The sequence below is a fragment of the Ahaetulla prasina genome, chromosome 6 (assembly GCF_028640845.1).
Source record: "Ahaetulla prasina isolate Xishuangbanna chromosome 6, ASM2864084v1, whole genome shotgun sequence".
NCBI classification, from domain to species: domain Eukaryota; kingdom Metazoa; phylum Chordata; class Lepidosauria; order Squamata; family Colubridae; genus Ahaetulla; species Ahaetulla prasina.
Window position 1 is genome coordinate 111,298,341 of NC_080544.1, and position 25,289 is coordinate 111,323,629.

At 45.9% G+C, this 25,289-nt stretch overlaps 1 protein-coding gene across 1 annotated transcript in view; it reads right to left on the reverse strand.

Moving 5' to 3' along the window:
- Positions 1-25,289, reverse strand: part of PSMD1 (proteasome 26S subunit, non-ATPase 1) — a 162,367-nt gene that overhangs the window by 124,050 nt on the left and 13,028 nt on the right. Inside the window, exons 7-14 of the mRNA XM_058188640.1 lie at positions 23,491-23,717; positions 21,116-21,179; positions 17,565-17,693; positions 14,315-14,403; positions 12,242-12,320; positions 8,685-8,858; positions 5,822-5,933; positions 4,251-4,447 (exon numbers count right to left, since the gene is read on the reverse strand). Of these exons, the coding sequence (XP_058044623.1) occupies positions 4,251-4,447; positions 5,822-5,933; positions 8,685-8,858; positions 12,242-12,320; positions 14,315-14,403; positions 17,565-17,693; positions 21,116-21,179; positions 23,491-23,717 (1,071 nt within the window). The remainder of the gene's footprint in view (positions 1-4,250; positions 4,448-5,821; positions 5,934-8,684; positions 8,859-12,241; positions 12,321-14,314; positions 14,404-17,564; positions 17,694-21,115; positions 21,180-23,490; positions 23,718-25,289) is intronic.

Consider the following 25,289-nt stretch of genomic DNA (forward strand, 5'->3'; position numbering starts at 1 on the left):
CTCCCAGTCTCTTGGTGATTGGCCCGAAGTCACATAACTGGCTTTCATGCCTAAAGCGGGACTAGAACTCCCCCTCTCCTGATGATTGGCCCAAAGTCACAAAACTGGCTTTCATGCTTAAGGCGAGACTAGAACTCCCCGTCTCCTGATGATTGGCCCAAAGTCACATAACTGACTTTCATGCCTAAGGCCGGATTAGAACTCCCAGTCTCTTGGTGATTGGCCCAAAGTCACATAACTGGCTTTCATGCCTAAAGCGGACTAGAACTCCCCGTCTCCTGATGATTGGCCCAAAGTCACATAACTGGCTTTCATGCCTAAGGCGGGACTAGAACTCCCAGTTTCCTGATGATTGGTCCAAAGTCACATAACTGCCTTTCATGCCTAAGGCCGGATTAGAACTCCCCGTCTCCTGATGATTGGCCCAAAGTCACATAACTGGCTTTCATGCCTAAGGCGGGACTAGAACTCCCCGTCTCCTGATGATTGGCCCAAAGTCACAAAACTGGCTTTCATGCTTAAGGCGGGACTAGAACTCCCCGTCTCCTGATGATTGGCCCAAAGTCACATAACTGGCTTTCATGCCTAAGGCCGGATTAGAACTCCCCGTCTCCTGATGATTGGCCCAAAGTCACATAACTGGATTTCATGCCTAAAGCGGGACTAGAACTCCCCGTCTCCTGATGATTGGCCCAAAGTCACATAACTGGCTTTCATGCTTAAGGCGGGACTAGAACTCCCCGTCTCCTGATGATTGGCCCAAAGTCACATAACTGGCTTTCATGCCTAAGGCGGGACTAGAACTCCCCGTCTCCTGATGATTGGCCCAAAGTCACAAAACTGGCTTTCATGCTTAAGGCGGGACTAGAACTCCCCGTCTCCTGATGATTGGCCCAAAGTCACATAACTGGCTTTCATGCTTAAGGCGGGACTAGAACTCCCCGTCTCCTGATGATTGGCCCAAAGTCACATAACTGGCTTTCATGCCTAAGGCGGGACTAGAACTCCCAGTCTCTTGGTGATTGGCCCAAAGTCACATAACTGGCTTTCATGCCTAAGGCGGGACTAGAACTCCCCATCTCCTGATGATTGGTCCAAAGTCACATAACTGCCTTTCATGCCTAAGGCCGGATTAGAACTCCCAGTCTCTTGGTGATTGGCCCAAAGTCACATAACTGGCTTTCATGCCTAAGGCGGGACTAGAACTCCCAGTCTCTTGGTGATTGGCCCGAAGTCACATAACTGGCTTTCATGCCTAAAGCGGGACTAGAACTCCCCCTCTCCTGATGATTGGCCCAAAGTCACAAAACTGGCTTTCATGCTTAAGGCGGGACTAGAACTCCCCGTCTCCTGATGATTGGCCCAAAGTCACATAACTGACTTTCATGCCTAAGGCCGGATTAGAACTCCCAGTCTCTTGGTGATTGGCCCAAAGTCACATAACTGGCTTTCATGCCTAAAGCGGGACTAGAACTCCCCGTCTCCTGATGATTGGCCCAAAGTCACATAACTGGCTTTCATGCCTAAGGCGGGACTAGAATTCCCCGTCTCCTGGTGATTGGCCCAAAGTCACATAACTGGCTTTCATGCTTAAGGCGGGACTAGAACTCCCCGTCTCCTGATGATTGGCCCAAAGTCACATAACTGGCTTTCACGCCTAAGGTGGGACTAGAACTCCCCGTCTCCTGATGATTGGCCCAAAGTCACATAACTGGCTTTCATGCCTAAGGCGGGACTAGAACTCCCCGTCTCCTGATGATTGGCCCAAAGTCACATAACTGGCTTTCATGCTTAAGGCGGGACTAGAACTCCCCGTCTCCTGATGATTGGCCCAAAGTCACATAACTGGCTTTCATGCCTAAGGCGGGACTAGAACTCCCCGTCTCCTGATGATTGGCCCAAAGTCACAAAACTGGCTTTCATGCCTAAGGCAGGACTAGAACTCCCCGTCTCCTGATGATTGGCCCAAAGTCACATAACTGGCTTTCATGCTTAAGGCGGGACTAGAACTCCCCGTCTCCTGATGATTGGCCCAAAGTCACATAACTGGCTTTCATGCCTAAGGCGGGACTAGAACTCCCAGTCTCTTGGTGATTGGCCCAAAGTCACATAACTGGCTTTCATGCCTAAGGGGGGACTAGAACTCCCCATCTCCTGATGATTGGTCCAAAGTCACACAACTGCCTTTCATGCCTAAGGCGGATTAGAACTCCCAGTCTCTTGGTGATTGGCCCAAAGTCACATAACTGGCTTTCATGCCTAAGGCGGGACTAGAACTCCCAGTCTCTTGGTGATTGGCCCGAAGTCACATAACTGGCTTTCATGCCTAAAGCGGGACTAGAACTCCCCCTCTCCTGATGATTGGCCCAAAGTCACAAAACTGGCTTTCATGCTTAAGGCGGGACTAGAACTCCCCGTCTCCTGATGATTGGCCCAAAGTCACATAACTGACTTTCATGCCTAAGGCCGGATTAGAACTCCCAGTCTCTTGGTGATTGGCCCAAAGTCACATAACTGGCTTTCATGCCTAAAGCGGGACTAGAACTCCCCGTCTCCTGATGATTGGCCCAAAGTCACATAACTGGCTTTCATGCCTAAGGCGGGACTAGAATTCCCCGTCTCCTGGTGATTGGCCCAAAGTCACATAACTGGCTTTCATGCTTAAGGCGGGACTAGAACTCCCCGTCTCCTGATGATTGGCCCAAAGTCACATAACTGGCTTTCACGCCTAAGGTGGGACTAGAACTCCCCGTCTCCTGATGATTGGCCCAAAGTCACATAACTGGCTTTCATGCCTAAGGCGGGACTAGAACTCCCCGTCTCCTGATGATTGGCCCAAAGTCACATAACTGGCTTTCATGCTTAAGGCGGGACTAGAACTCCCCGTCTCCTGATGATTGGCCCAAAGTCACATAACTGGCTTTCATGCCTAAGGCGGGACTAGAACTCCCCGTCTCCTGATGATTGGCCCAAAGTCACAAAACTGGCTTTCATGCTTAAGGCGGGACTAGAACTCCCCGTCTCCTGATGATTGGCCCAAAGTCACATAACTGGCTTTCATGCTTAAGGCGGGACTAGAACTCCCCGTCTCCTGATGATTGGCCCAAAGTCACATAACTGGCTTTCATGCCTAAGGCGGGACTAGAACTCCCAGTCTCTTGGTGATTGGCCCGAAGTCACATAACTGGCTTTCATGCCTAAGGCGGACTAGAACTCCCATCTCCTGATGATTGGTCCAAAGTCACATAACTGGCTTTCATGCCTAAGGCCGGATTAGAACTCCCCGTCTCTTGGTGATTGGCCCAAAGTCACATAACTGCCTTTCATGCCTAAGGCGGGACTAGAACTCCCCGTCTCCTGGTGATTGGCCCAAAGTCACATAACTGGCTTTCATGCCTAAGCGGACTAGAACTCCCCCTCTCCTGATGATTGGCCCAAAGTCACAAAACTGGCTTTCATGCTTAAGGCGAGACTAGAACTCCCCGTCTCCTGATGATTGGCCCAAAGTCACATAACTGACTTTCATGCCTAAGGCCGGATTAGAACTCCCAGTCTCTTGGTGATTGGCCCAAAGTCACATAACTGGCTTTCATGCCTAAAGCGGGACTAGAACTCCCCGTCTCCTGATGATTGGCCCAAAGTCACATAACTGGCTTTCATGCCTAAGGCGGGACTAGAATTCCCCGTCTCCTGGTGATTGGCCCAAAGTCACATAACTGGCTTTCATGCTTAAGGCGGGACTAGAACTCCCCGTCTCCTGATGATTGGCCCAAAGTCACATAACTGGCTTTCACGCCTAAGGTGGGACTAGAACTCCCCGTCTCCTGATGATTGGCCCAAAGTCACATAACTGGCTTTCATGCTTAAGGCCGGATTAGAACTCCCAGTCTCTTGGTGATTGGCCCAAAGTCACATAACTGGCTTTCCTGCCTAAGGTGGGACTAGAACTCCCCATCTCCTGATGATTGGCCCAAAGTCACATAACTGCCTTTCATGCCTAAGGCCGGATTAGAACTCCCCGTCTCCTGATGATTGGCCCAAAGTCATACAACTGGTTTTCATGGTTTAAGGCGTGACTTGAACTCATGGTCCCCTGCTTTCTAGCCTGGTGCTTTAACCGCCAAACCAAACAGCTCTTGGCAATCCCTACTCATTCTCCAGAGGGCAGAAGGGTGGATGCTCCAAAGTCAAACTTTTAACACTTTCTTCTAAAGAAAAGCAAGAACATCAAAGGAGAGAAAAGGACCCACCTTATCTCTGCAGAGGCTCTCTATGAGGGCGTCGGCTTCCTCCATCCTCCCATACATCACCAGGGCGATGCCAACCGCTAAGCCCCGTAAGATCTTCTCGTGCTGGGTTTCCTGGGCGTATCCCACCATGTCCTCAATAGCCTGGGCATTTTTAGATCCCAGCATCACCAGGCCCAGAGCCAAACCGGCTGCTTCACCTTTGCGGGTGGGAAAGAATAAAGCAGAATACAGGCAGATGAACCTTTTTGATCTGAAAAGACTCTTAAGTCGGCCGTTCCTCAGCCAGAATTAGAGAAGAAATTACTGTATTTTTCGGACTATAAGACGCTCTGAACTATAAGACGCACCTAGCTTTTGGGGAGGAAAACAAGGGGGGAAAAAATCTGCCTCCCAGCAATTTGCCTCCTTACAGCAAACAGCCTGGTCAGCTTCAGCACAGCAGCTGATTGGCGGTTGGATCAGCCTCCCAGAATAGCTCCTATCAGCTATTCCAGGCTGCGGGGATTGTCATCACCCATCACCGCTGCCGTTTTTGGCCCCTGCGCGCCCCATTTTTGACTCGTTCCAGGCGGCGGGGATAGGCGATAACCCTGGAACAGGCCAAAAAATGGGGCATGCAATGGAGGCGGCGATGGGGGTTGGTGATCCCCTGCAGCCTGGAACAGCTGATAGGCGGTATTCCGGGAGGCAGATCCAACCACTAATCAGCCGCTCGTGCTAACCAGGCTGTTTGCTGTTTGCTGCAAGGAGGCAAACTGCTGGGAGGCAGAGGCCAAAAGGTGCGGGTGGGTGGGTGGGCGGGGCTTCAGCAACATTCACTGTAGACATTTTCACCCACCTTTGGGGGGAGGAAGTGCGTCTTATACACTGAAAAATATGGTATGTATGATTTACAGGGAGATGGGTGGTTTTAAAATTTGATACATAAAATAAATCACACATAATTCTGGCTTTTCTCCTCTAATTCTCCTAAATCAGGGGTCTCCAACCTTGGCAACTTGAAGACTTGTGGACTTCAACTCCCAGAATCCCTCAGCCAGCAAAGCTGGCTGAGGAATTCTGGGAGTTGAAGTCCACAAGTCTTCAAGTTGCCAAGGTTGGAGACCCCTGTCCTAAATAACTGCAGCCAGCCTGAGAATCGACTCTTCCAGTACAGCTAGTCCTCGACGTACGACCACAATTGAGTCCCACATTTCTGTCGTTGAGCGGGACGTTTGTTTAAGTGAGACTTGCCCCATTTTACAACCTTTCTTGCCTCGGTTGTTTAAGTGAATCACTGCCGTGGATAAGTTAAGTGACCTAGTTGTTAAATGAATCCGGCTTCTCCCATTGACTTTGTTTGTCAGAAGGTCGCAAAAAGGGGATTGACGTGACCTTGGGACATAGCAACGGTCGTAAGTATGAGTCAGTTGCCAAGCATCTGCATTAGATCCCACTGATCATGGGGATGCTGCAAAGGTCGTACGTGTGAAAAATGGTCGTAAGTCACTTTTTCCAGCGCTGTAAGTTTGAACGGTTATAACACAAAATCACGCAGTCCAAGAAATACGGATGTCTTAGAGCTAACTGACCTGTCACTGCGTCGTCTTGGTAGAGGTTGGTTTTCAGAAGGTCATAGACATCTTGGCGTGCCGTTCCCATGGCAGCCAAGCCGAGCCCCAGGCTTCCCCCATGGCGGACAATCTGCCAAAACGATAAAATAAGAATAAGCAAGAGGACCAATTGATGCTCCAATTCCAGAGAGAAGGCAGCCAAATCTGGGAATAGACTGGAATCTGGGAAATCAGAATAGAGTAGGATACGATAGAAGAGGACAGTGATGGCTAAACTTTTTGCACTTGCGTGCCGAAAGCGTGCGCACGCTTGCACAACAGCACACGTGCGCGTGCCCACACCTATAATACAATGCACGCATGACACATCCCCTGCACATGTGTGCTCTGACTTGTATGCAGGTTTAGTCCTCTCTAGCATTCATCTCCATTGTTCAGTGATGCATTTCCTGCCTCTCTAGGATTTATCTGCCCCTGTGAGGCACTTCCTGTTCCTGTTGGATGTATATACAGCTCAGCTGGGGCGAGGGGTCGCGTGCCAGCAGAAAGGCCTACATAGGTCTCTATGGTTTCATTACTCATTACTCTATGGCACTACCTAGTGCCATAGGTTCGCCACCATCACGGGGATAGGATATAGGATAGGATAGGAGAAGACTAGAAACTTTATGTCACTTTGTATGTAGACTAATCAACCATTATGCACATACACACACATATGACAGAGAAACAACATAGTCCAGTTCGTATGTCTACATGTACATGGCGAGAAAAATGAATCTTGCAAGTTTACCAGGCGGACACCATCAGGAACAAAGAATCTGGTAGTCCTGCTAGAAATCCTTTGAAACCCCCTCCCAGAGGGGAGCAACAGAAACAGGCCCTCAAGTGGGTGTCGGGGGTCTCTAACAACGCTTCGAGCTCTAAGCACATAACGGTTACAAGCAGCATCCTGAATAAGGGGATAATCTGCGCACGGTCACTCACGCCCTCGTCACTTCCCGCCTGGACTATTGCAATGCTCTCTACATGGGGCTCCCCTTGAAGAGCACCCGGAGGCTCCAGTTAGTCCAGAATGCGGCCGCGCGGGTGATAGAGGGAGCACCGCGCTGCTCCCATATAACACCTATCCTGCGCGGCCTACACTGGCTACCGGTAGTCTTCCGGGTGCAATTCAAGGTTTTGGTTACCATCTTTAAAGCGCTCCATGGCTTAGGACCGATACCTTGAGACCGCCTTCTGCTGCCGACTGCCTCCCAACGACCTGTGCGCTCCCACAGAGTGGGCCTCCTCAGGGTGCCGTCGACCAAACAATGTAGGTTGGCGACCCCCAGGGGGAGGGCCTTCTCTGTGGCGGCACCAGCCCTGTGGAATGAGCTTCCTCCGGGATTACGACAACTACCCGACCTCCGGACCTTCAGACGTGAACTGAAGACTCTATTATTTCAGCGTGCGGGACTAGCCTAAGAACAAAATGTTTTAGTTTAAATTTTAATGGGGGTTTTACTGGTTTTTACTTTTTAGTGATCAGGCTATGATAATATTTAGTTTTAACTGGGTTTTAATGTTTATTTATTATACTGTTTTTATATTGTTTTTTTAATATGCCTGTGAACCGCCCTGAGTCCTACAGGAGATGGTACAGTATATAAGTTTGATAAATAAATAAATAAATAAATAAATAAATAAATAAATAATCTTCTCCGCTGTCCTCACCACTCTCTGTAGGGACTTTGTATCTGAGGTACTGCAGCCACCAAACCAAACCGTGATGCAGTTTGTTAAAACACTCTTCAGTTGGGCCTCTGTAAAAAGTGGCCAGGACAGGAGGAGATCTGTTCTCCTCATCAATCACAGAAAATGGAGTTTAAGGGGAGGAGGATGACAACTGCAGGGTCCTTGATCCTCTCTGGACTTGTTTGTTCTTGCAGAAGTTTTATTACCCAACTGGATAACATCATCAATGCTAGAAGAGAGTGGGGTTTGTGTTGTGTCTTGCCCGCCCTCAGAGCAGCCGGGGCCTTCTTATCTGCTCCTGAACACGGAGGAATGTATGCCTCCCGGCCCCAGTCCTGGCTCCATGCCCAGACAAACTGCAGAAGAAGGAGCACCTCCCGGCCCCAGCCCTGACTCCATGCCCAGGCAAACGGAACAGCTAGACCCCTCCCCCTCCTCCACAGCATGTGAGCCTGAGGAGGGTTTATTACCAACAGCTGCTGATTGGAGTGACCCTCGCATCAGAAGATTGGATAGGCGGAGGCAACAGAAGGAAGGGAGGGGCAGGCCTTAATGAGTGCTGAGTCATGGAGCCACACCCCATGGCCTATATAAAGGATCTGCTTTCTGGCAGTCTCTGAGTCAGGCAAAGTCGAACTTATCTTGCTGAAGTCACTTACTGGTCTCCTGCCTGCTCTGAGGACTTTGCTAGGACTTTGGGCAGAACTGCAGAGGCAAGCCTGATTCGGATTTCCCTGACCCGGCCGTCAGCGGAGGAGTGGGACACGACAGTTTGTGAAGAGGAGAACTATGGGGTTTTAGGTGCTCTCTGAACTTGGTTGTTTTCTTGCAGAAGTTTCATGACCCAAACTAGATGACATCATGGTAGAATATACAATGAGTGCAAAACCCACTCGCTTCTAACACCGATGATGTTTCCTAGTTTGGTCATGAAACGTCCGCAAGAAAACAAGCAAGCTCAGAGAGCATCAAGGACCCCTCATTAGATCTCTTGAATGATTTTGAGATTTAAGAGGTCTATTTTCCACCTTGAATTTCCAGGATAGGGAAGAGAGCTTTGGGCCAAGTCTCAGCAGCCCAAGGAATGCAAGGCTGGCTGGGCCTAAGGGCCTGCTTGAGCTGCATTAGGTCTGGTGGCACGTACATCATTGCTGGCATTCTTCAGCTGGTTCAGCAGGTAGTCGATGATGTCGCCTCCATGGTTGGCGTGGATGAGCCCCAAGGCGTAGAGGCCGCCCCCTTCCTGATAGGCAGACCCCGGAGACGTGTCTTTGGGCAGGTACGTTGCCATCAGTTGAAGAGCTTCTTTCTCGTGACCCTAGGAAGCCCCCAGAACGGAACAGAAGGATGTTGAAAAGTCAATCTCTTTCTCCTTCAAGCATTTTTCTAAAAAAAAATATTTTTTCGACAGGCACCTGGCCAATAAATGGCTACTTTGCTGAATGTGGCTTTTAACACAGTCAAATATCTATCTATCTATCTATCTATCTATCTATCTATCTATCATCTCTCTCTCTCTGTATCGATCTATCCATCTACCTATCATCCATCCATCCATCCATCCATCCATCCATCCATCCATCCATCCATCCATCTATCTATCATCTATCTAACATCTCTCTCTCTCTCTATCTATCCATCTACCTATCATCCATCCATCCATCTATCTATCTATCTATCCATCATCTATCTAACATCTCTCTCTCTGTATCTATCCATCTACCTATCATCCATCCATCTATCCATTTATCTATCTGTATTTATCTGTCTGTCTGTCTGTCTATCTATCATCTCTCTCTGTATCTATCTATCTATCCATCTATCTATCATCTCTCTCTCTCTGTATCGATCTATCCATCTACCTATCATCCATCCATCCATCCATCCATCCATCCATCCATCTATCTATCTATCTATCTATCATCTTTCCCTCTCTCTGTATCTATCTATCCATCTATCTATCATCTATCTAACATCTCTCTCTATCTATCTATCTATCTATCCATCTACCTATCATCCATCCATCCATCTATCTATCTATCTATCCATCATCTATCTAACATCTCTCTCTCTGTATCTATCCATCTACCTATCATCCATCCATCTATCCATCTATCTATCTGTATTTATCTGTCTGTCTGTCTGTCTGTCTATCATCTCTCTCTCTCTGTGTATCTATCTATCTATCTATCATCTATCTATCATCTCTCTCTCTGTGTATCTATCTATCCATCTACCTATCATCCATCCATCCATCCATCCATCCATCCATCCATCCATCCATCTATCCATCATCTATCTAACATCTCTCTCTCTGTATCTATCCATCTACCTATCATCCATCCATCTATCCATTTATCTATCTGTATTTATCTGTCTGTCTGTCTGTCTATCTATCATCTCTCTCTGTGTATCTATCTATCCATCTATCTATCATCTATCTATCATCTCTCTCTCTGTGTATCTATCTATCCATCTACCTATCATCCATCCATCCATCCATCCATCCATCCATCCATCCATCCATCTATCTATCTATCTATCTATCTATCTATCTATCTATCTATAGTTGAGCAGCTTTACAAATCCAAGAAGTCATTAAGCCATTAAATAAATAACCTACAGGTTTTTGAAATCATTATTTTCAGTAAAGGGCCTCTGGTGGCTCAACAGGCTAATGGCATAGGGCCGGGCTATTTACGGGACCGCCCACTGCTACCGAATACCTCTCACCGACCCGTGCGCTCTCACAGAGAGGGACTCCTCAGGGTGCCGTCAGCGAGACAGTGTCGTCTGGCGACACCCAGAGAAAGGGCCTTCTCTGTGGGGGCTCCCACCCTCTGGAACGAACTCCCCCCAGGACTTCGTCAACTTCCGGACCTCCGAACCTTCCATCGCGAGCTTAAAACACACTTATTCATCTGCGCAGGACTGGATTAGTTTTTAAATTTGTGGGTTTTTTAATGGTTTTTTTATCATTTATTCTAAATTTTAATTTCGGCCAATCGAATAAGTTTTTTAATTGTATTTTAATAGTATTTATATTGTAATATTATTGTCTATTTTATCTGGCTGTGAACCGCCCTGAGTCCTTCGGGAGAAGGGCGGTATACAAATTTAAATAATAAATAAATAAATAAATAATGCAGTCTGTTATTAACAGCAGCTGCTTGCAATTACTGCAGGTCCAAGTCCCACCAGGCCCAGGGTTGACTCAGCCTTCCATCCTTTATAAGGTAGGTAAAATGAGAACCCAGATTGTTGGGGGCAGTAAGTTGACTTTGTATATAATATACAAATGGATGAAGACTATTGCTTGACATAGTGTAAGCCGCCCTGAGTCTTCGAAGAAGGGCGGGATATAAATGCAAATTTAAAAAAAAAAAGTAAGTCTGTAGAGATTCTCCCATGACCTGGATGAGCTGAGAATCTCTACAGACTTTTATTGAAAATAATGATTTCAAAAACCTGTAGGTTACCCAAAGGTGCTTTTTCAGGAGGCAACTGGACTTTTCTTTCTTTTTCTTTTGAAGACATTTCGCTGCTCATCCAAGAAGCTTCTTCAGTTCTGACGGGATAGTGGGGAATGGAAGGATTTATATTCCTTGCAGACAGCTGGTCATTTGCATCCTTTCAGAGGGTCCTTGAGGCCACTTGGAGGCTTGTCTGTATCCTCAGGGTCACCTGAGTGGTGCAAATGGTTCCTGTAGTCTGCAATTTTTCCTCTGGAAATCCATTCCTTCTCCCACACCATTCAAACGGTGTTCTTCCCAAATTGTATAGATGAACCTCCAAGTGGCCTCAAGGACCCTCTAAAAGGATGCAAATGACCAGCTGTCTGCAAGGAGTATCAATCCTTCCCTTCCCCACCATCCGGTCAGAGCTGAAGAAGCTTCTGGGAGGAGAAGCGAAACGTCTTCAAAAGAAAAATACAAGAAAGTCCAGTTGCCTCCTGGAAAAGCACCTTTGGAATGATTATTTTCAGTACCCTGTTTTTAGGCCTGTTGCTTTGTTTTCTTAACTAACCTGAACTCTTCGGAGAAAAAGGGATGTATTAAAAGTTACCGTATCTGATAGGTAGAAGTAGGGCCAAAAAGGTACTTCTTAAATAGAAGATAAAACAAAAACTCTACCAAGATTACCAGCACTGTTCCTTTATTTTGAGTTTATGAAACAATTCTTAAAAATTGGCTCTTTTGTGGAAGTCTACCTGCAATTGCTTATACCCTGGGACCATAAGCTTTCTCCTAACAATCACAACTTGCACATTAATTTTTTTTTAAATTCTCCCAGAATCTCCATAAACATAAATGCACTCATCTCATGTGGACTTGTAAAACTTCCCACAATAAATGTACATCAAGTTCCCAAATTCTGAAACAGTGTGCAATGAACCCAAAGTGTACAGTGCTCTAAATCAGGGGTCTCCAAGCTTGGTCCCTTTGAGGGACTCTGGGAGTTGAAGTCCACAAGTCTTAAAGGGACCAAGCTTGGAGATCCCTGCTCTAAATTACGTATCATGTGAGAAAGCTCTCTCGCCTACTTAATACTTGCATCCTCCTTGTCTGAAAAGCTAGATCAGAACTGCAATCTGGAGATAAGAGGACTTCAATCATTCATGATCACCGAGAGGTTGAGAGAAGCTGGGGAGGGGGGGGGGAATCAAATCCAGTGGAACTTAAAAAAACTCGGTTTTATTACCTTATGAATGACCCCCAGGCTGGCTGTAGCAGTAAACTTGGCCCAGTTCGTAGCCCTCGCAAGCCACTCCAAATTATCTCTGCGGAAAGAAAACGGAAAATTAGATCTGGGTTCTTTAGAAGAGGCAAGCAGTGCTTAGATGTTAACGGCTGAGGCCAAAGGGATCTCAGTTGATCTCTTTGGCTTCCCTAGTTTCTGGCTCTGAACTACTCAAAGATGTAAATAAAGTCACGAGGCGGCCCACAGAGCAAGTTCTTACTTGCATGTCGGCTACCGGATGTTCTGACCTGAGTGTTCTGGTCTGCCAGCAGCCTGCAGAGCTGGCAATGGGAGTCGGACAGCGATGAGGCTGGGGAAGAACACGGGCCAGTCCTGGAGGCTGGGGAAGGCCCGGATGAGGGCTCTGCGTCGGAGGCAGAGGTGGGGCCAGGGCCATCGGGGAGTGAAGTGCAGACTCCGGAGCCTCCAGAGGCTGACAGTAGTGAGGCAGAGGAACAGGAGGAGCCTGTTCCTAATGTACGCATGAGAAGAGCTGCCAGAAAGCAAGAGCAACTAAAGCAAAGAGGACGACTCGGGAGTAAGGCTAAAAGATGACTGACCCCTCTCATAAGGCTTAAAAGACCAGCAACGGCATTTGGGCTCTTGGCCGGAAAATAACATTGATAGCTTTGTCTTGCTGCATTTCTTTCTTATCAGCATCTTCCGCTTTTGAACTTTTGCCAAGAAAGGCCTTTGGCAGTTTGCCTAATTAAGACCAAGGTTGATGATAAGACTGAGGAATTGTATAGGGAAGAATTTGCTTTGATTTAGTTCGGACTACGCTGAGAATGAGTTGATTCTCAGCTGTTCTAATAAAGTTCATTTGTTTTTAAACCGACTGAGTTTACCTACTTGGGCCTGGGTCACAACACTAGGCTTCCCAAAAGCACGAAGCCGACTCCTTGTCCCGACAAAACCCCTTTTCATTAAGCTCATGTGAATTCCTCTCATTCACATCCAGCAAAGTTCTGGCAAACAACAGTCTTTCCAAGGTGAATTTACAACCACAGACCTTATCAGGCTTGGAGAGCTGCCAGGCCGATATCTTCCAAACGCCATGCTGTACAAGAAAAGACTTGGGAAGGAGTCTCTGAGAGTCACGAACAGATCTTCACACTAATGAAATGAACAAACCGTCTCCTGCAAACTCCACTCCCCTTTCGTTCCTCTTTATTCCCTATGGGAAGGGCCCTTCACCGTCCACCTGTGCCTTTACTGCTGAGTCGGCCCTTAACTGTTCCCTTCTCCTGGCAGCTCTGCGCATGCGCACATCGGGAACAGGCTCCGGCTGTTCTTCAGCCCCACTTATCTCCAACTCCAAAGGTAGCTAGTAAGTGTCGGACGGCCCTGGCCCCATCTCTGCCTCCGATGCAGAGCACTCATCAGAGCCTTCCCCAGACTCCACGACTGGCCCATGTTCCTCCTCAACCACCTCACCGTCTAACTCTGCCACCAGCTCTGCTGGCTGCTGGCGGGCCACAACACTGGGAGGAAGACGAGCGCTGAGACAAGATTTCTGCTTCCAAAGGTGTCGAATACAGAATTTGATGGTATTTTGAAGCAACTGAGTGACAAGGTATGACTCTCTACAGACAGACCTGACCCATGGACTGTCAGGAAATTGTTATTTGCCTAACTAGTTGGCCAGGCAATATATAAACTAACTATGGATGTTTGTAGAAAGGCATGATATTGCTTTAAGGCTGTGCTGCATCATGCAAGCATCCTGATTTGTTGAGCTATGTAGCCAATGTATAAAAAGACTACTAAATTATGGCTTGTGGGGAATCTACAAGGACGCTACAGCATTGTAAGCTGAAGACATGCTGCAACTGTATATTTGAGCTTTATGATCGTTGCTTGACCATGGCTAGTTACTGATTCCTCAAGATACTGACTGTTGTGAATTGGACTGTGTTTTGCCAGACGTTCCTAGCAAGTCTGTTCCTGATTCACATGCAACGAGTACACTTCCTTCTCTGGTAGCCTCCTTCGGTCCAACACACCTTATCCTGCCCCGCTACGTGCCATTACCTAAGGAACTGGTCACTGGTTGTTCCACAATGCATGAAGGAATTTGCGATAACTGTGGCGGTGTGACACACAGAATTCCGCACCGCATCCTGGAGAAAGAGGAGAGCAGAAGGTCATAGCAGCACAAAGGACTCAACGGAGCTGGCGAAATATCATTTGTAAATACCAGGTTGGGTCTCTCTTGCATCTTGAAAAGCTAACAAAGGAGGTTCAAAAGAGAAAATCATGGGAATTTAAGAGACGTTCTTCCTTTTTGAAAACTGTAAATTCAGGATGTTTCCACTTATGACTATATGACTATAACTTGTTGCTGGCAATCCTTATGATTTATATTGATATATTGACCATCAATTGTGTTGTAAATGTTGTACCTTGATGAACGTATCTTTTCTTTTATGTACACTGAGAGCAGTGTAACAATTCCTTGTGTGTCCAATCACACAATTCTATTCTATTCTATTCTATTCTATTCTATTCTATTCTATTCTATTCTATTCTATTCTATTCTATTCTATTCTAATACTCCCTGTAAAAGGGCTAAAAATGGTCTGTTACAATTATCTTACAGCATCTTATTTTATGCTATAATGTTTTGCTGGGACAATTCAATTAAAAAAATAGGGAATGATTCTTCTAAGAAAAAAAATGGATGAATTTGAACATATTGAGCATCAAGGTCAGTACTGTTCAATCTTGGCAGCTTTAAGATGCGTGGACTTTAACTCCCAGAATTCCCCAGCCAGCTATATTGGCTAGGGAATTCTGGGAATTGAAGTCCATGTATCTTAAAGCTGCCGAAGTTTGAATTAATACCGATCAAGCTACACAAAGCAACCTTACTTTTCATGCTGGATGGAGTGGACAATTGAGGAATTAGCCTGCAATCTCAGCCACCTGTAAATAGATGAAGCAAAACGCCTATTTCTAAAGGATAACACTTCTTGTTCTACCCTGAGGGTAGAACAAGAAGCAATGGGTGGAAACTAATCAAGGAGAGAAGCAACGTAGAACTAAGGAGAAATTTCCTGACAGTTAGAACAATTAATCAGTGGAACGTCTTGCCTCCAGAAGTTGTGAATACTCCAACACTGGAAGTTTTTAAGAAGATGTTGGATAACCATTTGTTTGAAATGGTGTAGGGTTTCCTGCCTGGGCAGGGGGTTGGACTAGAAGGCCTCCAAGGTCCCTTCCAGCTGTTATTATTATTATTACTACTACACTGTAAGGATTTAAACCAGACTGATTTCAGAATAAAACCAGACGTTATCCTCATTGCAAAAGACCAAGATCCAAAAAACTATTTCAGGTGTGTGTGAATTTTGGGTCTTTGCTTCTTCTGAATGCCTCCGATTCTCAGGTTAAGCAAAGCTGCGGAAATGTCAAACTTAACGGTGTGTGTGTGTGGGTGTGGGGGTGTGTGTGGGTGTGTGTGTGTGTGTAGAACATCAGCTCAAAACATTCTCCGGGATTTTCTGTGGAAATCTAGTCCTTGGGGCCAAAAAAAAAAGAGAGATGATGTTGGGTGACCTAACGTGCTTGGAACTCTTCTGACTTCCTTCCTAGGGGAACATATTTTCTCCAAAGCAAGAATTTTGCATTCAACTAGTTGTATGCAGGCAAGACGATGCGGCTGTAGACGACATGCACTACCAATGTACTTAAGAGATACGTCTAAGTACTGCCGGCAGATTTTCTTTTGACTTTTCATAATTTAGAATTCATTGTGATTGTCGTGTCCCACTCCTCCGCTGACGGCCGGGTCAGGGAAATCCGAATCAGGCTTGCCTCTGCAGCTCTGCCCAAAGTCCTAGCAAAGTCCTCAGAGCAGGCAGGAGACCAGTAAGTGACTTCAGCAAGATAAGTTCGACTTTTGCCTGACTCAGAGACTGCCAGAAAGCAGATCCTTTATATAGGCCATGGGGTGTGGCTCCATGACTCAGCACTCATTAAGGCCTGCCCCTCCCTTCCTTCTGTTGCCTCCGCCTCTCCAATCTTCTGATGCCAGGGTCACTCCAATCAGCAGTTGGTAATAAACCCTCCTCAGGTTCACATGCTGTGGAGGAGGGGGAGGGGTCTAGCTGCTCCGTTTGCCTGGGCATGGAGTCAGGGCTGGGGCAGGGAGATGCTCCTTCTTCTGCAGTTTGTGTGGGCATGGAGCCAGGACTTGGGCCGGGAGGCATACATTCCTCCGTGTTCGGGAGCAGGTAAGAAGGCCCCGGCTGCTCTGAGGGCGGGCAAGACACAACAGTGATCTACATTTGAAATAAACCATCAGGAAGAAGCAAAGTAGGGAAAGAATTCCTAAGAGGTCTGTAAGGGGCGTGCATAAGAGCACCAGCGTGCCTACCGTTCCTGCCTTATTGTTTCCTTTCGTTATATCCAATTAATATAGTTATTACATACTCATGCTTATATATATATGCTCATATATTGTATAGTTATTTCATGCTTATGCTTATGTATACTGTGTGACAAAATAAATAAATAAATTTTAAAAAAAACAACTCCTCCACTTGATGCTCTCTGAGCTTGGTGGTTTTTCTTGCAGATGTTTTATAACCAAACTAGGTAACATCATCAATGCTAAAAGGGAGTAGTTTTCGGGGGGGGGAGAGAGAGGACAACGACAGGGAGGAGGAGGAAGAGGAGGAGGGCGATAGTGGGGTCTTGGTGCTCTCTGAGCTTGCTGGTTTTCTTGCAGATGTTTTATAACCAAACTAGGTAACATCATCAGTGCTAAAAGGGAGTAGGGTTTTCGGGGGTGGGAGGACAACGACAGGGAGGAGGAGGAAGAGGAAGAGGAGGAGGGCGATGGTGGGGTCTTTGGTGCTCTTTGAACTTGGTGGTTTTCTTGCAGATGTTTTATAACCAAACTAGGTAACATCATCAGTGCTAGAAGGGAAGGGTGTGTGAAGAGAGGAGGGGGAGGACTGTGGGGTCCTGGGAGCTCTCTGAGCTTGGTTTTCTTGCAGACGTTTCATTACCAAACTAGGTAACATCATCAGTGCTACAAGGGAGTGGGGTGTGCAGAGAGGAGGAGGGGGAGGGGGAAAAGGAAGAAGACTGTGGGGGCCTTGGTGCTCTCTGAGCTTGGTGGTTTTCTTGCAGAAGTTTCGTTACCAAACTAGGTAACATCATCAGGGCCAGCATCTTCAACCTTTTGCAAATCTTTCAAAGTGTCTTGTTATTCGTCCTTCAGGCATGTCCCCAAATGAGGACAAACGCACCCACCCGTACACCGAGGCCTTACCTTTGTGTTTTTTAGAATCATGAGGTCCGTATTGTTGTTTCGTATTAAAAACTGGAGGTGCAATTCAATGGCCATTTCCCCACTTAAAATCTTTATCATTTTTGAAATCTGGTCTTTCGTTCCGGGACTCTACATATGGGAACAAACAAACAGACGTAAGTTATTTATCTCACTTATTCACTCGGCTTAAACGTCCCTCCAGTTTTCATTGACTCAAGAGTGGCTTTCATATCCTATTCTATAAAACAAGGTGAACAACCAACTCACAAAACGGTGCCAGGAACGATTAAGAAAGTCAAGTGAAAAATAGACCACCACGCATCAAGAGGAAACACACCAAGACAATGGCAGAAGAGAATTTTAGCTCAGGGTTGAACTGTGAAGAGAATTTTAGCTCAGGGTTGAACTTGGTTGTCTTCTTGCAGATGTTTCACTACCAAACTAGGTAACACCATCAGTGAAAAAGGGAGAGGGGTTTGCAAAGAGGAGGAGGAGGTGGGGGACTGTGAGGTTTTTGGTGTTCTCTAAGCTTAGTTTGTTTTCTTGCAGACATTTTCATTACCAAACGAGGTAACATCATCAGTCTAGAAGAGAGGGGGGTCTGCAGAGAGGGAGAGGAGGAGAAGGGCTGTGGGGTCCTTGGTGTTCTCAGAGTTTGGTGGTTTTCTTGCAGACGTTTCATGATCCAACTAGGCAACATCATCAGTGCTGGAAGGGACTGGGGTTTGCGGAGTGAAGGACTGTGGGGTTTTCGGTGCTCTCTGAGGCTGGTGTGTTTTCCTGCAGAAGTTTTTTTGTTTTGTTTTACATTTATACCCCGCCCTTCTCCGAAGACTCAGGGCGGCTTACAGTGTATAAGGCAATAGTCTCATTCTATTTGTATATTTTTACAAAGTCAACTTAAGTTAAGTTCATTACTAAACCAGGTAACATCACCAGTCCTAGCACTGATGATGTTACCTACTTGGGTCATGGGAACATCTGCAAGAAAAGCACCAAGTTCAAAGAGCACCAAGGACTCCACCTGTTGTGTCTCGTCCGATCTCACTGCAGCCGGGGCCTTCTTATCTGCTTCCGAACACGGAGGAATGTCCTAGTATGCCTCCCGGCCCCAGCCCTGGCTCCATGCCCAGACAGGCTGAAGAGGAGGAAGTACCTCCAGCCCCCAGCTCTGGCTCCATGCCCAGGCAAACGGAGCAACTAGACCCCTCCCCCTCCTCCACAGCATGTGAGCCTGAGGGAGGTCAATTGCCAACAGCTGCAGACTGGAGTGACCCTCGCTTCAGAAGACTTGATAGGCGGAGGCAACAGAAGGAAGGGAGGGGCAGGCCTGGATAAGTGCTGAGTCATGGAGCCACACCCCATGGCCTATATAAAGGATCTGCTTTCTGGCATTCTCTGAGTCAGGCAAAGTCTAAACATATCTTGCTGAAGTCACTTTCTGGTCTCCTGCCTGCCCTGAGGACTTTGCTAGGACTTTGGCAGAGCTGCAGAGGCACGCCTGATTCGGATTTCCCTGACCCGGCCGTCAGCGGAGGAGTGGGACACGACACCACTGTCTTCATCCTCCTCCTTTCTGCAAGCCCCATTCCCTTCCAGCACTGATGATGTTACCTAGTTTGGTAATGAAACGTCTGCAAGAAAAACACCAAGCCTAGACAGCACCAAGGACTCCCCCCACCCACCTCAAGACACCTCTGTCCCAAAGGTTTCCTTAAGAGAACAATTTTGATGGCCTTAGAAATGCTGATACAATTCTACAGAGGAATTATTGAGTCTGTCATTTGCACCTCTATAACTGTCTGGTTCGGTTCTGCAACCCAACAAGAAAAACACAGACTTCAGAGGATCATTAGAACTGCAGAAAAAATAATTGCTACCAACCTGCCTTCCATGGAGGACCTGTATACTGCACGAATCAAGAAGAGGGCTGTGAAAATATCTACAGACCCCTCGCATCCTGGACATAAATTGTTTCAACTCCTACCCTCATCGTTCCCATCATCCATCTCCTCCCACTTATGACTGTATGACTGTAACTTTGCTGCATGTATCCTTACAATTTATATTGATATTGACTGTTTCCTGATTGCTTATTTGAACCCTATGACTGTCATTAAGTGTTGTCCCTTATGATTCTTGATGAACATATCTTTTCTTTTATGTACACTGAGAGCAGATGCACCAAAGATAAATTCCTTGTGTGTCCAATCACACTTGGCCAATAAAAAATTCAATTCTATTCTATTCTATTCTATTCTATTCTATTCTATTCTATTCTATTCTATTCTATTCTATTCTACTATTGTTTTATTTCTATCCTATTCTATTATTGTTTTATTTCTATTCTGTTCTGTTATTGTTTTATTTCTATTCTATTCCAGTTTTATTCCTATTCTATCCTATTCTATTACTGTTTTATTTCTATTCTATTCTAGTTTTATTCCTGTTCTGTTCTGTTCTATTCTATTCTATTCTTTCTAGTCCATTATTCTATTCTATTCTATTCTATTCTATTCTATTCTATTCTATTCTATTCTATTCTATTCTATTCTATTCTATTCTTTCCAGTCCATTATTCTATCCTATTCTATTCTATTCTATTCTATTCTATTCTATTCTATTCTATCCTATCCTATCCTATCCTATCCTATCCTATCCTATCCTATCCTATCCTATCCTATCCTATCCAGATTCTATCCTGTTCTGTTCTGTTCTTTCTACTCTTCTCTATTCTATTCTATTCTTTCTGAAGTTCAGATGGGGGGGTGGGATAGGAGGAGAATAAGTTCAAAGTGGCTCCTGAAGATGAAATCCCCTGAGTAAAGGAGCCCAACCTTACTGGATGAGCAAGGCAACTAGAAGAACCTGGGCTCAAAGAAACCCAAAGAAGCTATGATTGCCAACTACAGTTTTACAGCTCTGGAGCGTTGCCTGTACTCAACAGATCCCAACACAGGCAATCCTCGACTTCCGACCATTCACTTAGCAACGGCACTGGGGGAAAAAGTGATTTCTGACCAGTCCTCGCGCTTACAACCATTGAGCAGCATTCCCACGGTCTTCATAATCAAAATTCAGATGCTTGGAAACTGGCATGTACTTACGACGGTTTATTTATTTATTTATTTATTTATTTATTTATTTATTTATTTATTTATGTATTTATTTATTTATTTATTATTCAAATTTTTATACCGCCCTTCTCCAAAAACTCAGGGCGGTGTACAGCAAATAAAACGACGGTTGCTGCATCTTGGGAGCAACGTGGCTGCCATTTGTGACCTTCCTAGCCAGCTTTTGACGAGCAAAGTCATTGGAGGGGGGAAGGCAGTCTTGTTTAATAACCGTGCGATTCACTTAACAACCATGGCAAAAAAAATGGTCTTGCAATTGGGTGGGAGACTCATTGACCAACTGGCTTGCTCAGCCGTGCAAATTTTAGGCCCAATTGTGACCGGTCATCTGTAGTTTTACACGATGTGTGGAAAGCTGGCTGTGTGGCTTCATGAAGAGAAGGCAGGGAGTAGATTTCGTACGACGACACTTACCGCCTGAGCTGACTTCACAGAAGCAACGGGGCTGCCTTTCTTCTCTTCTGTCTCCATCAACTCTCTGAAAAACAAAAAAAAATATTTCTTGTTTGCACTCTGGCTGTTCCCCAAAATGTCCTAAGGCAGGGGTCTGCAAACGTGGCTCTTTTAAGACTTGTGGACTTCAACTCCCAGAGTTCCTCAGCCAACTGAGTCTTAAAAGAGCCAAGTTTGCAGACCCCTGTCCTAAGGAGATGGGGGGAAAAAAAAATAGAGGTCTAAACCTTTTATCAGCCGGGCCTCTGTGGCTCAGACTACTAATGCAGTCTGTTATTAACAGCAGCTGCCTGCAATTACTGCAGGTTCTAGTCCCACCAGGCCCAAGGTTGACTCAGCCTTCCATCCTTTATAAGGTAGGTAAAATGAGGACCCAGATTGTTGGGGGCAATAAGTTGACTTTGTATATAATATACAAATGGATGAAGACTATTGCTTAACATAGTGTAAGCCGCCCTGAGTCTTCGGAGAAGGGCGGGATATAAATGCAAATAAAAAAAAAAATCAGCCCCCCTCCCCTTTGAAGGAACAAGCCATCCTGTTTTCCTACCTACTCGGCTTGAGCAGGGGGCTGGACTAGAAGACCTCTAAGGTCCCTTCCAACTATGTTATTCTGTTACTAGAGGCCATTTACCATATTTTTCAGAGTATAAGACGCAGCTTAGTTTTTGGGGAGGAAAATAAGGAAAAAGCTGATTGGCAGGTGGATCGGCCTCCCGGAATCCCCCCAATCAGCTTTTCCCAGAGGTGAATTTTAGCAACAGGTTCCTTGGTTGTGAGCTCTGTGCCTTGCTTTTTTTTTCTGCCTCTGAAAGCCTCCAAAATAGAACTTCAGAAAAAAAGCCTCTGAAGCTCTGTTTGGGGGCTTTTTTTTTCTGAAGCTCTGTTTCAGAGGCTTTTTTTTCTGAAGCTCTGTTTGGGGGCTTCTTTTTTTTATTTTTTTATTTTGTCACAACATCATACAAAAAGATTATATAGTATATAACCATATAAACATATATAGGAAGAAGAAAAGAAAAACAATAGGACAGGAACGGTAGGCACGTTTGTGCGCTTATGCACGCCCCTTACGGTCCTCTTAGGAATGGGGTGAGGTCAATAGTAGAAAGTTTTTGGTTAAAGCTTTTAGGATTATGGGAAGAGACCACAGAGTCAGGTAAAGTATTCCAAGCACTGATGATTCTGTTGCAGAAGTCATATTTTCTGCAATCTAGATTAAAGCGGTTAACATTAAGTTTAAATCTATTGGTTGCCCTTGTATTATTGCAATTAAAGCTGAAGTAGTCTTTGACAGGAAGGACATTACAATAGATGATTCTGTGAGTTAAACTTAGGTCTTGTCGAAGGCGACGGAGTTCCAAGTTTTCTAATTTCAAATCTTTTCTGATGCTTTTTTTCAGCCTCTGAAACCCCCATTTGAGAAGTTGGGCGGGGCTACATAAGACACACCCAGATTTTCACCCTCTTTTTTGGAGGAAAAAGGTATACTCCGAAAAATACGGTATATCAGAGGTCTTCAAACTTGGCAGCTTTAAGACTTGTGGACTTCAACTCCCAGAGCTATGCTGGCTGGAGAATTCTGGGAGTTGAAGTCCACCAGTCTTAAAGCTGCCAAGTTTGAAGACCTCTGTTTTAGATCAACACTGTTAAGGTGATCTTAAAAAAAAAAAAACTCATGCGCTTCCCAAATGGCATTTTAAAATATTAAACCAAGAGATTTTGCTGATTATAATTACGTCGGTCAGCAAAGTAGCACGTGAAAGAAAGAAAGAAAGCCAGGAAACAAGACCAGTAAGTTGACTTAGACACAATACAGGTAGTCCTCGACTTACAAAAGTTCATTTAATGACCGTTCAAACTTACAGTACCAAAAAAGTGACTGATGACCATTTTTCAGACTTGTGACTGATTAACCCTTCTACCATTCTTTTTGTATTTCACAATTTATATCATAATTCAGTTTCTACAATACTGATATTAATACAATTCATTTGACTCTAGAAGTATAAAGCATATTTCCTTTCCCCTTTCTCCATTCTACCGTTCGCATTTACACAATACATTTTGTAATACAATCACAAATATTAATAATAATACAGTTCACGTACAGTATAACTATAGGTATATATATATATAGTGCCCTTCCTCCTTCCATTAATTACTCCTTTTAACCATTTTCTCTTGGTCCATCCAGCAATCCACCTCTTAAAATTTTCCTCCCTTTATCCCTTTATCCCATTCTCTCATTTTCTTTTTATAATTATTATGTCTTTTCTCAATACCGCTCATCCTGAAAGAGAACAGGACGATGAGTAGGTTAAGGATGTACGCCTCACCCTTCTTTTTCGGGCACGGGCACCGTCCCCGTGTTGGTAGATCCGGGCACGGAAGCGATGGGGGTGCCAACGCTGCGGAGGTTCTGGATCACCGAGGAGAGGAACTGCTGGCTGGCGCTCTCGTACAAGTCGAAGCAGATCTGGTAAGCCATGAGAAGGTTGTCCTCCTTCACTAACTTCTCCAGGATGTCGCTCACAGCTTGCGGGTCATCCAAAAAAATGAGACACTACAGGAGGGAGAGAAAAGACCGAGTTTCAGAAGATGGCAGCAGTGAGGTCGTACCCCTCAGAGATAGTCTTCGAATTACAACCATTCATTTAGTGACCACTAAAGAGAGCAATAACACTTAGACTTATATTCCACTTCACAGTGCTTTATAGCCCTATTCTAAGCGGTTTACAGAGTCAGCCTCTTCCCACAACAATCTGGTTCCTCATTTTATCCACTTCGGAAGGACGGAAGGCTGAGTCAACCTTGAGCAGGTCACGTTCGAACTTCCTAGCTGTGGGCAGTCAGTGTACAATACTGCATTCTAACCACTGTTCCACCACGCATGGGAGGGAGGGAGGGAGGGAGGGAGGGAGGGAGGGAGGAAGGAAGGAAGGAAGGAAGGAAGGAAGGAAGGAAGGAAGGAAGGGCACTAGCACTTAGAGTTAAATACCACTTCACAGTGTTTTACAACCCTCTCCAAACAGTTTACAGAGTCAAACTCTTTCCCCCAACAAGCTGGGTCCTCATTTTACCCACCTCGGAAGGATAGAAGGCTGAGTCAACTTTGAGCCTGGTGAGATTTGAACTGACAAATTGCAGGCAGCCAGCAGTCAGCAGAAGTAGACTGCAGTACTGCACTCTAACCACTACACCACCGCACCTCTTAATGTTATGATGTCACTGAAAAAAGTGACATGACTGTTTTTCACACTTACAACTGTTTTCAGTATCCCTGTGGTCACGTGGGGCCCAGACCAATTCCTCTTCACTCCCACGTGGCCCAGACAAGCCAAAAGGTTCGACATCACCCATGCTTTAGAGCAGGGGTCTCCAACCTTGGCCACTTTAAGCCTGGAGGACTTCAAGTCCCAGAATTCCCCAGCCAGCTTTGCTGCTTTAGAGGGAAGGAGCCAAAAGTGATCCAGGTAGCCCTCGACTTACGACTACAATGGAGTCCAACATGTTCAGTGAAACATCGGTTAAGTGAATGTTGCCCTGTTGAACGACCTTTCTTGCCAATGTTGCTAAGTGAATCGCCGCGGTTTTTACGTTAGTCACGCCCTCGTCACTTCTCGCCTGGACTACTGCAATGCTCTCTACATGGGGCTCCCCTTGAGATGCACCTGGAGACTACAGTTGGTTCAGAATGCGGCCGCGTGGGTGATAGAGGGAGCCACTCGTGGCTCCCATGTAACACCCATCCTGCACAGGCTGCACTGGCTACCTGTGGTTTTCCGAGTGCACTTCAAGGTGTTGGTTACCACCTTCAAAGCGCTCCATGGCATAGGACCGGGATATCTTCGGGACTGCCTTCTGTTACCACATGCCTCCCACCGGCCGGTACGCTGCCATAGAGAGGGTTTTCTCAGGGTGCCGTCAGCCAAACAGTGTAGGCTGGCGACCCCCAGGGGGAGAGCCTTCTCTGTGGGCGCACCTACCCTCTGAAACGAGCTTTCCCCAGGACTTCGACAACTTCCTGACCTCCGGACCTTTCGCCGCGAGCTGAAGACATATCTATTCTTTCGAGCAGGACTGGCTTAAATAGGGTTTTTAAACATGGATTTTATTGGGGTTTATTTTTTTTATA